This window comes from Eublepharis macularius, chromosome 4 (genome assembly GCF_028583425.1).
Source record: "Eublepharis macularius isolate TG4126 chromosome 4, MPM_Emac_v1.0, whole genome shotgun sequence".
Lineage (NCBI taxonomy): Eukaryota > Metazoa > Chordata > Lepidosauria > Squamata > Eublepharidae > Eublepharis > Eublepharis macularius.
Genome location: NC_072793.1, coordinates 174,339,117 through 174,353,574, shown reverse-complemented (window position 1 = coordinate 174,353,574; position 14,458 = coordinate 174,339,117). Strand labels below are relative to the sequence as shown.

Here is a 14,458-nt window from a genome sequence, read left to right as displayed (position 1 = left end):
GTGTAAAACAAAAGGAAAAATTCCATACTATGTAATCAATAGTATACGGGTTCTGTGTCTAAATCCTATGATACGTTTTATGGTGATTTACAAAAAATAAAATTCAGTTTCAAGTACACAGCACTGTATTCTGGTCTGACTTGTCATAGGAAGGCACAAAAAAACCACTTCAGGAACTAAAAATGAGCAACTAAAGAAATGAACGGAGCTGTATGTATATCTGTATTTATTTAAAATATTCACATACTGCCTTATCTCCTTGGATTCAAACAGTCCCAGAGAGCCAGTTTGGTGTAGTGGTTAAGACCACGGGACTCTAATCTGGAGAACCGGGTTTGATTCCCCACTCCTCCCCCTTAAGCCAGCTGGGTGACCTTGGGTCAGTCACAGCTCTCTCAGAGCTCTCTCAGCCCCACCCACCTCACAGGGTGTTTTGTTGTGGGGATAATAATGACATACTTTGTAAACCACTTTGAGTGGGCATTAAGTTGTCCTGAAGGGCGGTATATAAATCAAATGTTGTTGTTATTAAACAACTCATTTATACAAGTTGCTTAGTAGAAATGTGTGTTGCCCTTTTTACTTACATGTACCCCATCCTAAAAAGGTAAAAGTAGTCCCCTGTGCAAGCACCAAGTCATTACTGACCCATGGGGGGATGTTGCATCATGACGTTTTCTTGGCAGACTTCTGTTACGGGGTGGTTTGCCATTGCCTTCCCCAACCATCTACACTTTACCCCCAGGAAACTGGGTACTCATTTTACCAATCTTGGAAGGATGGAAGGCTGAGTCAATCCTGAGCTGGCTACCTGAAACCAGCTTCCGCCAGGATTGAACTCAGGTCGTGAGCAGAGCTTGGGCTGCAGTACTACAACTTACCACTCTGCGCCATGGTACCCCATCCTACAGGGACTCTTTTTACTGTAACATAGATACTAAAGAGTAAAAACTGAAATCACAATACAACCCGTCAAAGTTCCAAGTGAACTTCAAAACTCCCATCAATCCAAGTAACAGCTGGAACCCATAAATGCGGTGTGACTCTCAGCATGGTGGAACCTGTGATGAACATCCTCTTAGAAAAAATCCATATAAATGGATAGGAAACACATCAGGGCAGACAGAACTGGGCCATGCATATATTTCCTCTGTAGGAAATCGGTTTGTTTGTTCGAAAGACTCCTGTTATGGGGAGGGGCCGTGGCTCAGTGGCAGAGCGTCTGCTTGGCACACAAAAGGCCCCACGTTCAATTCCCAGTTAAAGGGACCAGAAAGGAGGTGATGTCAAAGCCCTCTGCATAAGACCCTGGGGAGCTGAAGCCAGTCTGAGTAGACCATACTGATCTTGATGGACCAAGGGTCTGATTCAGAATAAGGCAGCATCCTGCGCTCAATAATGTTCATGGTCTCAGGAGAAGACATGAGCAGAATTTGTCATGCAGGTTATATTATAAAAACACCAATCAACAGGTCATGACCACCAGGAAGCCACATCCTCCAGTTTGCAAGATCTGAGAGGGTCAATGACAGGATGTTTTGGAGGTCTTTCATTCATAGAGTCACCATAAGTCGGAAGTGATTTGATGGAACGTAACACACATACACTTCATTATGATGTGTCTTTTAAATTGCATTGGATGAGCGACCCAGTCAAGATATTGCATACAAATGTTGGGGTGGATCCAACCATCCTCCAAGGAAGAGAAACTGAAGTTGAAGGAAGGTTCCAAACTGTGTTCAATAAAGTAGGAGGATAGGGTTAAGATGCACCCCACTAAATGCATGCCCTGGAAACTCCAGTTAAAATAAACTGCTTATGGTTGAATCTTTTTGAGGTGTTTTTCCTCCCCTGCAATAGAAACACATGAGAAATTTAACAGTCAACAGGTTCTCTCATGTGAAGTTAGGACTGTGCTCTACCTGAATCTCCTTCCACGCTCCAAACACTTAACTGGTTTCTCCCCTGAATGGATTCTTTGATGAGAACTAAGGGTTGTGCACCTATGGAAACGCTTTCTACACTCTGAGCATTTATATGGTATCTCCCTGTGTGCATGCAGTTGTGCGTAATCAGGCTTGTACTCCACCGATAGCTCTTTCCACACTCAGAACACTGGTAGGGTTTCTCCCCTGTGTGGATTCTCTGATGATTAGTAAGTGTTGTGCGCTGGCTGAAGCTCTTCCCACACTCCAGACATGTGTGGGGTTTCTCCCCTGTGTGTATTCTTTGATGTTTAATAAGGTGCGTGTTCCATAGGAAGCTCTTTCCACACTCAGAACATTTATATGGTTTCACTCCTGTGTGCAGCCTTTGATGCTCATTCAGGCTCGATTTGGCACAGAAACGCTTGCCACACTCTGAACACTGATATGGTTTTTCTCCTGTATGGATTCTTTGATGGGAATTAAGGGTTGTGCTCCGGCTGAAGCTCTTTCCACACTCAGAGCATTTAAAAGGTTTCTCCCCTGTATGGATCCTTTGATGAGAACTAAGAGTCGTACTCCGGTTGAAGTTCTTTCCACACTCCAGGCATTTAAAAGGTTTCTCCCCAGTGTGAATTATTTGGTGTAAAGTAAGGCCTGTGCTGTGACTGAAACTCTTCCCACACTCTGAGCACTGATATGGTTTCTCTCCTGTGTGGAGTCGCTGGTGTGATGTGAGGGATGTGCTCACCTTGAACCTCTTTCCACACTCCAAGCACTGATAAGGTTTCTCTCCAGTGTGAACTTTTTGATGCGAAAGAAGGTTTCCATTGTGGCTGAAACTTTTCCCACATTCCAAGCATTTATATGGTTTCACACCTGTGTGCACTTTTTGGTGTGAACTTAAAGATGCACTCATCTGGAAGCTCTTTCCACATTCAGAGCACTTATATGGGCACTCTCCTGTGTGGATTCTTTGGTGTGAAAGAAGGTTTCCATTGTCACTAAAAGTCTTTCCACATTCCAAGCACATATAGGGCCTCTCACCTGTATGGACGCTTTGATGCCTGATGAGGTGTGTGCTCCACCTGAAACTCTTCCCACACTCCAAACATTTATATGGAGTTTCTCCAGTGTGGAGTTTGTGATGGCCATTGAGACTCGATTTTGCCGCAAAACACTTGCCACAGAAAGAGCACTTGTATGGCTTCACTCCTGTGTGGATTCTTTCATGGCAAGTAAGGTCTGCACTCCGGCTGAAGCTCCTGCCACACTCCAGGCAAGTATACGGTTTCTCCCCTGTATGGATTCTCTGATGTCTGACCAGATTGGATGTCTGACGAAAGGTTTCTCCACAATATGAGCATGTGTACCGTCTCTCCCCTGTATGGATTCTCTGATGTCTCTTCATGTTTGATTCTTTACTGAAAGTTTTTGCACATATGGGGCACTTATTCTTTCTCTTTTCTTTCTGCATTTCTTGTTGTAATGGAGTTTCATGGACATGGTCACTCCAAGAGTTATTGGATTCAGAGATATGACTGTCTCTTCCTGGAGTCTTTGATCTTTCTTGATTCCCCAAATTTTCTTCCACCTCTAGATCCCAGGCTCTTTCTGTAGATGACCCAAAAGTTTCCCTCTCACTGTCTCTGTGATGCTCCTCAACTCCTAGAATATAAAAAGAGGTAAACAGTTATGATCACAAATGAAACTGATGTTTTAACTTGGCTTGATCTTACAGAAGTGTGGATTGTTTTTGATTAACGGTGACTCCAGTCAGAAAAGAAAGCAGATTAATAGCTGGGGAGGAAACATAGAAAATGGGTTCTGTTTCCTGACACCCCCCCATACACTTTATAGGTCCTGTCTAGATCCTTGATTCGACAAAGGAAGCCACAGCCTTCCGTGTGCATGACCTAAGCAAGGCTGTCGAGAGGACATTTTAGACGGCAATCATTCATAGGGTTGCCATAAGTCAGAAGCCACTAGACAGCACATTACACACTCATCTAGACCCCATCTATTTATCCTTGCCCTTCTTCCAAGCAGCTCAGGGCAAGATAGATGGTCTCCCTTTTTATCCTCATAACAATCATGAGAAGTAGGTTATAGTGACTTGTTCAAGGTCAGCCAGCAGGATTCATGGCTCAGAGGAGATTTGAACCTGGAACCTGGGGAGAGGCTGGCATTTACTAGAAGAGCCTCTCCTTTGCTTGCAGGAAGTCCCAGGTTTAATCCCTGGCACCTTCCATTAAAAGGACCAGGTAGGAGATGATAGAAAAGACCTCTGCCCGAGACTCTGGAGAGCAGCTGCCTGCCTGAGTAGACAATGCTGACTTTGATGGAACAAGGGCCTGATTCAGTATCAGCCTCCTTGATATTGACTGTACTAATCTCACACTATGAAATCTGCCTTGAGTCTCAGTGAGACAGGAGGATTATAAATTGCATCCTATAACATAATTCAGTAAGTGGGTTTCCAACGACTCACCAGCTTACATGGAGCAGGCGCATTTTGTATGCCTGATGGAAGGACTGCCCACCTCCCTTCCTTTCTCTTCCTTGCTTTGGTAGGCTGGAGAAGCGAAGGGCCTGCATGTCAAACTGCTTGCCCGAATCGGGACAGCTAGGCTGCAGGAGGGGTGGCCGCTTCCTCTTCCCTTCTCTTCCCAACCCCAGGATTGGTGGCAGGGACAAGCCCACCCACCTGTCAAGCCAGTGGCCAGGCTGCAGGAGGGGTGGCCGCTTCCCTTGCCTTCGCCACCAGGATGGGTGGCAGGGACAACCCACCCACCTGTCAAGCTGAAGGCCAGGCTGCAGGAGGGGTCAACTTCCCTTCCCTTCACCATTGGGATCGCTGCCAGAGAAGAGCTGCCCACCTGTGAAGCCGTCACCTGGGCTCTCAAGCCACTGCCCAGGCTCGCAGGTAAGATTGAGAAGGGCGCACATCTGTCATGTGTGCTCAGCCCCCGTCGACGGGCAGGATGGGCAGCCCTTCCCAGCCTCACTCTGGTTGCAGCCAGGCAGAAATGGGCTGCAAAGGCCTGCTGCTGGCCCACCTGTTGCAACGAGGCCATGAGACTGCAGGGCCCGTGGGGGTGGGGCAGGGCGGGGCGGTCAGAATAGCACTGGCACCCTGGCCTCGCCAGGCAGGGGGTGGGACCAAACCAACCACACCCTGCAGAATTTCCTTAAAGGGCCAGGGAGGGGCTGCAGGCATGGCGAAATCCAGCAGCTCCAGAGAATCATCCCTCAGGCGTGAGAGGCTGGGATATCCTGTGGGTAACTAGAACCTGGTTGGGGGTGTGTGTGCTGCCTAACCTGTACTCCCCGTGTGGGGTTGCCAGCTCCAGGTTGTGAAATTCCTGCAGAGTTTGAAACTGGGAGGGCAGGCTTTAGGAGAGGAGGAAACTCAGTAGGGTATAATTCCATAGAGTGCACCCTCTAATGGAGCCATTTTCTCCAGGGGAACTGACCTCTGTCAGCCGGAGCTCAGTTCTAATTCCAGGAGAACACCAGCCGCCACCTGGAAGATGGCAACCCCATCCCTGCGCCTAACTGGAGGGTCCTTGAGGGGAAGGTTTTGTTGCTAGTAAATAAATAAATGCCCAGCGGCTTCACGTGTGTTCATATGTGAGCCATCCATGTAGAATTCCCTGATCTTTGTCTGACACCATAACCACTACACTATCCAGCGATGTATGAAATACACTTTGTTGATATTAAAACTGGAGCTATTTGAATTAGTTGAAAAAGAATCCTGTGGTTCTTTTGAAGAAGTGAGTCCAGAGAAACAAACACAAGCCAGAGACGGGACAGGGAAGGGGCTGTGTTGAAGAGTGTCTCTACAAACGCAGGAGAGAGACTGTGCTCCTACTTCTTGTTGATTTTTGATTCTCAAGAGGAGGGGGAGTCAGTTACCATGTCAGTTATCATTATCCAACATGTGCGGAAGCAGCCCAAGTAAGAGCCCCTCAATGCTGCCCTTCACATACCTACACGCAGCAATATATGAATCCACCACTAGATGTCCCCATTCCCCTCCTTTAAAAGTTTGTGAAAATGGAATAGTTTTCACCATTCCCGCCCCCCCCCCATCACATATCCCTGTACTTGCTGCAGAGTCGGAATAAAAAGACACGTCTGCATGAGATATTCCTCTTAAAACCTCAAGCACTTCTACAGACCAAGGATCTTCAATGTGTGGGAATACGTTAGCTTTGAGTCTTCTTGCACTTAGAAAACTAGCATACAAGGAGAAAAGGACTAATCCTAGCTTTCTACCTGGTCTGCTACTTTTCTGCTTGTAGGGCTAGTAATTTATTTATTTTTTACATAGAGGACCCCTATAAACTGACCCCTCCCCAGTCCAAAGTAGACAGTTCATTCCGGCACTTTGGTGCTGTACTTTCTCATTCCACCATGTGTGTAGACTCAGTCTGAGCTGTGCATCTATTTTATAAGTATACTTTGTAAGGAGTACAGTGGGTCTTATTTCCAGGCACATGCTCAAAGGATTGTGTTGTATACTTCCAATGCCAATACCAGAAAGAAGAAATACTTCTGAGCTGACAGGAACAAGATCAAAATCTCAGAACCCCAACCAGGCAGAAAGGGAGGCAACCATTTTAGCCTTTATTGCTCATCTAGAAGAGGACACTAAAACACAGGGTCAAACAGACAGAAATGGACCATACAGGTTGCATTTATTCAAAGGAAAGCATCCTCTAAGACGAACCCTATCTCATGCAAGAGCTTTGGGATCTTCCTTTCAGTCTAGCCTACCTTACTAACGTTGAGATGTAATTCCGTGCTCCTTAGAGGAAAAACAGGATAAAAATGGGGTCTAGTACACTTTTCTCCCTGCCTTTTCTGTAAAACACTAAGAGTGGAGTCCCCCTTTCTCATTCTATCATGCCAACAACCCTGCAAGGTAGGACAGGCCGAGAGAGAGAGAGAGAGAGAGAGAGAGAGAGAGAGAGAGAGAGAGAGAGAGAGAGAGAGAGACTGGCCCAAAGTCTCAGAAAGTTTCACGGGCGAGTGGGTATTTAAACCTGGGTACTGCAGGCCAGCGCTCTAACCACTTCCCCACATTGCATAGACAGATAGACCTCCATTGAGCAAAGGACAGAGACTTACTCAGAAGATCAACGTTCCCATCACTCTCCATCATGAATTTGCTTTCCCGGTCTGGTGGACTTTTGTCCATCTCATTGAAAGCCACACCCACCTCCTCAAAAGACTCCGGGCCCTAAAGGAAGAAACAATTTGAAGAGTGTATTGAGAAGAAGTCCTTGGCCATCTGAAAGAGGCAGAAAAGGGGTGGAAATGAGAATTTTCCTGCTGCATTCGGTGGGAACGCAGTACATAATAAATTTGTATTAGGTACGTATCAGTTTTTTTACTGTTATTCTGCGGCTTTTGAATTTTTATTTCTGTATTAGATTTTCCAGGACCATTGCACCTTAGTTTAATCTGCTTCCAGTACCTGGACAGAGACAATGCGACAGAAACGTTTAAATCAATATTCTGCCTTCAAAGCTTTGATGCTTCTTATGGACGGCACATTTCCAGGATGCCTTTCTCCAAGAAGGTCAGTATGGATAACACAAGGCTTTTCCTATTTGGCCCGCACAACAGCCTGGCGATGTAGGCGAGGCCAAGAGAAAATCGCTGGCCCAAGGTTTCTCAGTAGATATTACTATCATTTTCTCCACACTGAATCCAACACTTTGTCTACCACAGGCTTTCATAAATACATTCCAAAAATAAGAACAATCACAACATTTGATTTATATACCACTCTTCAGGACAACTTAATGCCACACACAGAGCAGTTTACAAAGTGTGTTATTATTACCCTCATGACAATCACCCTAGGTCTCAAGTTCCTCTCCTGCTTTCACAACATTTTCCAGCCCCTACCTGAACTGGCTGCCTAGCAGCTGCTCCATCTCCAACACAATGAGACAACTCAGAAAGTGTTGGCAATGTGGTTCCAAAGCCTGAAAGGGAGAGAAGGACAATCAGGTCTCTCAAACACAAGACAAAGGACTAGGAACAGCAGCAAGGAGCTTCAGACATCCCAGAGAGAAGGACAGATGCATGAAATTAATCTTGGGACCTTCACAGCAGTTCAGGCACAAGGAATCCTCACCCGAGGAGGTGTCAGGCGTTGGATACTCCTGCTTGATGCCCCTGAATGGCAGCTCCTGGCAGGTTTTTGACGGATCCTTGTCTGACTCAGGATACATCTCCATGAATGGTCCATGTACCTAAAACAGCAGCCACGCAGGGGGCAAACAGAAGAGTCAGAGGAATAAAGGGAAAGATCCTGGCTCTCCACCTCTGGCTATAATCAGGTGAGCCTTCCACCATTTTCTGGACTGTGACCTGGAAGGAGCAGAAAGACAATGCCACATTCAGCGACTGGATTCCTCAAAGAGGCTGCCCAGAGACAGAGGGGAATCACTTCTGCACGTCGAGGCAGAGATGTACAAGATGGCAAAGATTCAGGGAGGGGGGATAAATTGGAAAATTCATCTTCCCCCTCTCAACACACAGTAAGATACGCTTCTGCTCCAGGGCTGAATTTGCTACTTCCTGTTCATCTTGCCCTGAACCTCCCAGCATTTAGCAGTGGAGCACAACTCCCTTGTGGCAGCAGTTCCTCCAGTCCCAAACCTGATGCATATATTGTTAGCTTTGTGCTGTATGAGAGAGTTAGGGGACAGGGCTAGGATTGGCATAGAATCATAGCGTCATAGAGTTGGAAGATACCTCCAGGGTCATCCAACCTAGTCCAACTGTCCGCACAATACAGGAAATGCACAATAACCTCCCCGGAACATAATTCTCCCCTCCCCATTTTGGATGGGCACTTGAATGCCTCTGATGAAGTGAGCTCCGTCTCCGACTCACCGACTCTGCTGAAATAAATTTTGGTAGTCTTCAAGGTACCACTGGATGCCTCTTTAAATATAGTATAATAGTCCGCCTTTCTCTCTGAGACTCAATGTATAATCTGATACGACATGATATGATACGATACAATACACATTGAGTCTCAGAAAGACGGACTATAAAATATATTAAAAAAATAAAAACTGGCAGGGACTCTTCGTCTGTGCACTTCACAGAGGTCTTGGACTATTATTCATTAGGATAAGAAGAACTTTTCCTCTAGTTCTAATTTATCACACAGAAACAGCTGCTTAGCATTATATATTTTTTCCTGGAGTTTTTATTTTTTAAATTTTCATTTCTACCCCATTTTTCTCAGCATAGAAGACCACAGCAACCACAATTAACTGTAGCTTTAATACTGAATGAGCAGTTCTACCCAAAGAGTTGCAGCAATACCGGAGGAAGCAACAGCAAGAGCAATAAACCTGTAGCCAAAATTAGATGAATACCGATATAATTCTCCGCCTTTCTTCCCAAACAGAACCTAAGGCAGCTTACATTATTCCCCTCTTCTCCATTTTACCTTCACAACAACAACCCTGTTGGGTAGGTTAGGCTGAGAATGTATGACTGGCCCAAGTTCATCCAGCAAGCTTCCATGGCAGAGCAGGGATTCAAATCTGGGTCTCTAAGATTCTAGCCCCCATGCTCTAACCACTACACCACACTGGCTCTCAGCAATGCACGTGTCACAACATGTATCCTAATTTCAGTCTCCAGGAGCTCAAATAAGTTGTGCACACACAAGTGTGCGTACACACACACGCCATGGGGGAGGGAATCTAGAGAGGCAGTATGTGTAGTGGCTAGAGTTTGAGGCTCGGACCCAGATTTGCAATCCCCGCTCTGTCATGCTGCTCGATGGTTGTTGACCTGGGGCTGGCCACACCCTCTCCCCCTGACCCGCCTCACAAGATTGTTGTGTGAATAAAATACAGAGGAGACCTGGATAGCCCAGTTGAACCTGCTCTCATCAGATCTCAGAAGCGAAGCAGGGTCGACCTCGGTTAGTGATTGGATGGGAGACCTCCAATGAAGACCAGGGCTGCAGAGCCAAGCAATGACAAACCACCTCTGTAAGTCTCTTGCCATGAAACCCCCACGAGGTGTCTTTATAAGTCATCCCTGACTTGAGGACACTCTCTGCTAGAAGGATGTGAGCCGCTTTGAATTCCCGCTGGGGAGAAAGGCAGGGGTATAAATGGAGTCAATAAACACCACGCAATTTTGTTCTGCTTATGCAAGGTTTCCTCCCCCGAGGTGCACAGACAAACACGACTCCGGGTAGCCACATTTTCTTGTCCCACTGATCGCCTCAGGACCCCCCAGCTTTTAAGAGCGATCCTGGCCCCCTGCCCTGCTCACGCCCTGCGTTCCTCGGACCTCTGCGGGCGAATCCCTCTCACCTTCCCGGCGTCTAGTCGTCCGCCTGGCTCTGGAGGAAGCCTTCTGCCAGGCCCCCCGGCTCGGAACGGCTCTCCGCTGCTCTTTCCCTTTGCATTTCCCAGGCAGGAGGGCCAGGGATCGCTGCAGGACCGCGGGATCTGGGATCTTCCGCCTGTCTCTCCCGCCCCAGCCGCGGCTTGCAAACTTGCAGTAGCTGAATGGGCTGCGATGCGGAGGAAGGGAGGGGGCAGGAAGGCGGCTTGGTCCGGCTCTCTCCCCACCCCCCGGAGGGGCAGAGCAGGCGGAGGCTTCGCCGGGTCAGGGGGGCTCTGAATTCCTCTCTAGGAATTAGTTCTGTCCCTTTAACGCTTTAAGGGCTGGAATAAAAGCTTGTTGCTCTTTAAAAGGGCCCTTTAGACTCCAAAGGCCAGAGATTGCAAGCGGCTGTGCTGATTAAAAACTGAAATTGTATGTATTATTTTTTTAAAAAAACTTTTAGACCTGTCAAACCGGCGGTGAGGGGTTGCTTTCATTGCCCATCCGGGTTTTGTGTTTGTGTTTGTGTGTGTTTAATGTTAATTTGTCCTATAAAACTTCTTCCCACACTGTCTGGGAGATGCATAAATTACACAGCTGAGCTTCACAATAGCTCTGTGAGAGAAGCTAGGCTGACAAAAAACCAGAAAATAGTCCAAGGTTATCTGATGAGGTTTGTAGCTGAGTGGGGAATTTGAACCCAGGTCTTTCACAAGGGTTGCCAACCTCCAGGTGGGGCATGGAGACCTCTTGGAATTATAATTGCTTTCCAAATGACAGAGATGAGTTCCCCTGGAGAAAAGGGCTGTTTTGGAGGGGGGGGCTCAATGGCATTATATCCCACTAAAATCCCTCCATCCGTATCCCACCCAAATCTCCAGGAGCTGGCATATCCCACCCAGGAGCTGGCAACCTACCGATGTTCATATCCTACTAACTTGCATCCCCATTCTCTAACATGGCAAACCTAAGCAGAGTTATTTCAGTCTAAGCCCACTGATTTCACTGTTAGTGTTTTTTAGCTTTGTGGTTTGCAAAAAGCAGTGAATGGCTAGAGCTGTGGCTCAGTGGCACGGCAACTGTTTTGCACGCAGAAGGTCCCTGGCATCTCTCTGTTCTCTTGGCCTGGCCTACCTTGCAGGGTTCTTGGGGAAATTATTTATTTATAATACGCTTTTCTTTTCTCTCTAAGATTTAAGGCAGATGCAGTCAGACAGTATATGACAACCAGTGAAAAATGAAATAGGACTTAGGTTACAGAATTAGTGAACAATGCAAACAACGAATCATCTAAGGCTAGGTAAACTCCAAACGATGCAGAAAACTGTAAGACAAGAATGAACTGTGAGCTCCTTGAAGAAAGAGTGGAATGAAAATAAAATATATTGTATTCCTCACTCACCATCCCATGCCATTTGGTCCTCCAATGGTTAAATGAGCTGAGCCCTGATTCCTAGAGAGGCAGGAAACTTTTAAAATGTACCTTCCTTCCCGGGCTTTTCCAGTTTCCCTGGCCAAAGACTGGTGTATGGAGGAAGGGAGCTGAGGTGCAAAAACATAGGGTGACCTGGGGGAGGTATGCTGGGGGCAAGGAACTGGTGTCTGGGGAAAGCTGAGAGGGAGGAAAGTAGACCCTCCCACCCCAGCCTAAAACTATCTGAATTGTAGGGCTCATAGTTGATTGGAACGGGCAGCTAGACACGTTTTGTGCAGTGCCCCCCCCCCAAAAGTTCTGCAGTGTGAATAGAATTCTGTGTGCAGTTGCGTATGTAGGATTTCAGAAGCTAGACTGCTTTTTTAAAAGGAAATAAATGAAAAGAAAGAGGCAATGAAGATGAATACTGTTTTCTTCAATCTTCACAACCTTAGGATACTTTCTGTATTCATTTTCCTTCTTCTCGTTTTCTTTCAATTATAAAAAAAATCTGGGAGGGTGTGATGGTAGTGTGTTGGCAAATTGTTGGTGGGGGAAGCTTAAACTACGGTGGGGCTTATCCGACCCAAATTGCATTGTTGTAATTGCACGTGCACTCACACACATGCACACACACCGTGGCATTGGGCAGGGGGTCTTTATTTCAGAGGGGTTGGGGGGATAGTTGTTAGTTTTTGAGCTCCGGAGTTGGAGGAGAAATACCTTGTCCAGCTTATGCGCCATGGAAAAGGAAATATGTATTTTCTCCCCCTTCAATCCAAAGATGGAATGTGGGTGAGTGAAACTGACTGGTACATGGAGAGGACGGACAGTGGAGATTGACTCATACTTCTGAAATTAGCTTTAGGTGCATAGCAATGTTGGTCTGCAGTAGAACAGTAAGATTAGAGTCCAGTAGCACTTTAAAGACTAACAAGATTTCCAGAGTATAAACTTTTGAGAGTCAAAGTTCCCTTTGTCAGCGATTTGACCCCTTCAGTCTGGTGAAGGGAGCTTTGACTCTCAAAAGCTTATATGCTGGAAGTCTTGTTCATCTTTTATGGTGCTGATAGACTTGAATGTTTCTGTTCAGACCAACACTGCTGAAATTAAATACATGAAACAATTTTATAAAGGGAACAGGGCAACCGTGTAAGAAAATGGGTCAGGCAGCTCTTTTATAACGGTGAATCTGTATTCAGACCATTCTTTAGAGTATGCATTATCCTATTTATGGTATGTGTGCGCCAGGGGTGTAGACTTTTCAATTTCTGGATGGGGGGGGTTGGGCCATTGTATATCCGGTCCTTAAAAGAATGGGGCCCAGTGACATCATAGGGAGGAGCCAATGACATCACAGGGAGGGGCTTCCATCTATGGAGGTGGGGCCATGTGGAATTTAGGGAGGGGCTCCCCACAAATTTAGGGCACCCATGGGGACTCCCCTAACAATGCCCCTGGGCTGGGCCAAACCTAGGAAAAGGTGGAAGTTGGCCAGTGGTTATAATAGTGGTATCTCAGCAATCTCCTGCTGTGTCCTGTTTTTGAAATTCACTTTTAGGATAATCACTTTAAGATCTACAAATATACATACCATTTGTATAGGACAAACGAATGGTCACAAATTTGACACTAAGAAAGGCAACACAGAAAAGCCTGTAGGGGAACATTTTTAAAGTTTTCCTGGACGTTCATTTACAGGAGTCTTGATTCTGCCTTATTCATAAGGGTAACTTAGTCCTGAAATTTACTAAATTGTGGCATCACAGATGCTTCCATTTGGTAAATGTGTGGTTGAAATCTGAACCAGGACGGAATACAAAACAGTTGCTGTGCACTCAATTTCTGAGCAATGTACAGAGTTCAGAGTAGTAGTAGCAGAGTAGTAGCAATCTCCTTCCCATTTGAAACTCATATCCTATAAGTGAGTACAAGCACTTTTTGAGGCAATTCAATTCAGAACAGTGCTAGTCAACATGACCCCAAAGAAAACTCACCGTTATACTACTACAAGGTAAAAGAGGCAATTGGACCGCTGTTGGGAGGAGATGGAGAAACTCTGATGCAGGACAGAGAAAAAGCAGACAGGCTTCATGACTTTTTGGCCTCTGTTTTCTCCCTGAAGAACTCAGGCACATCTAGAGATAGTAGAAAATGTGGCAGGACGCCTGAGTGGCTAATTGACATTGACAGAGAGGTAGTGGAGAGGCATCTGGCTGCACTGGATGAATACAAATCCCCTGGGCCGGATGGGGTGCACCCAAGAGTGCTGAAAGAACTTTCCAGAGAACTTGCAGAACCCCTGTCCATCATCTTCAAGACCTCCTGGAGGACTGGGGATGTGCCACAAGATTGGAGAAGAGCTAATGTTATCCCAATCTTTAAGAAAGGGAGGAAGGATGACCCGGGAAACTACAGGCCAGTCAGTCTGACTTCTGTTGCTGGGAAGATATTAGAACAGATTTTAAAGGGATCAATCTGTAAGCATCTGAAGGACCGCTCAGTGATCCGGGGAAGTCAGCATGGTTTTGTTCCTAACAGATCCTGCCAGACCAACCTGGTTTCCTTCTTTGATCGAGTGACCAGCTTACTGGATCTGGGGAACTCTGTTGACGTGATTTATCTGGATTTCAGTAAAGCTTTTGATAAGGTCCCCCATGACATTCTGATGGGCAAACTGGAAGACTGTGGAGTAGACTATAGGACAGTTCAGTGGATAGGGAACTGGTTG

General features: G+C 46.3%; 1 protein-coding gene across 2 annotated transcripts; it reads right to left on the bottom strand.

Moving 5' to 3' along the window:
* Positions 1 to 252: 252 nt before the first annotated feature.
* On the bottom strand, positions 253 to 10,485 carry LOC129327069 (zinc finger protein 883-like). 2 transcript variants are annotated; one of them, XM_054975493.1, is made up of 5 exons: positions 10,298 to 10,485; positions 8,083 to 8,318; positions 7,851 to 7,930; positions 7,065 to 7,176; positions 253 to 3,593 (listed from the first exon to the last, which is right to left on the bottom strand). In XM_054975493.1, the coding sequence occupies exons 2-5, from the start codon at positions 8,183 to 8,185 to the stop codon at positions 1,906 to 1,908; spliced, it is 1,983 nt and encodes a 660-aa protein (XP_054831468.1). In that variant the 5' UTR covers positions 8,186 to 8,318; positions 10,298 to 10,485; the 3' UTR covers positions 253 to 1,905. The 2 variants fall into 2 exon arrangements, with proteins under 2 accessions (XP_054831468.1, XP_054831469.1); XM_054975494.1 differs by having other exon boundaries at positions 8,083 to 8,200.
* Between the last annotated feature and the right edge of the window lie 3,973 nt (positions 10,486 to 14,458).

Coding starts and splice junctions, on each gene's coding strand:
- LOC129327069 (XM_054975493.1), bottom strand. CDS start 8,185: ATGGAGATGTATCCTGAGTCAGACAAGGATCCGTCAAAAACCTGCCAG. Junction 7,931..8,082: donor AACGCCTGACACCTCCTCGG/GTGAGGATTCCT, acceptor TCTCCCTTTCAG/GCTTTGGAACCACATTGCCA. Junction 7,177..7,850: donor CTGCTAGGCAGCCAGTTCAG/GTAGGGGCTGGA, acceptor TTCTTCCTTTAG/GGCCCGGAGTCTTTTGAGGA.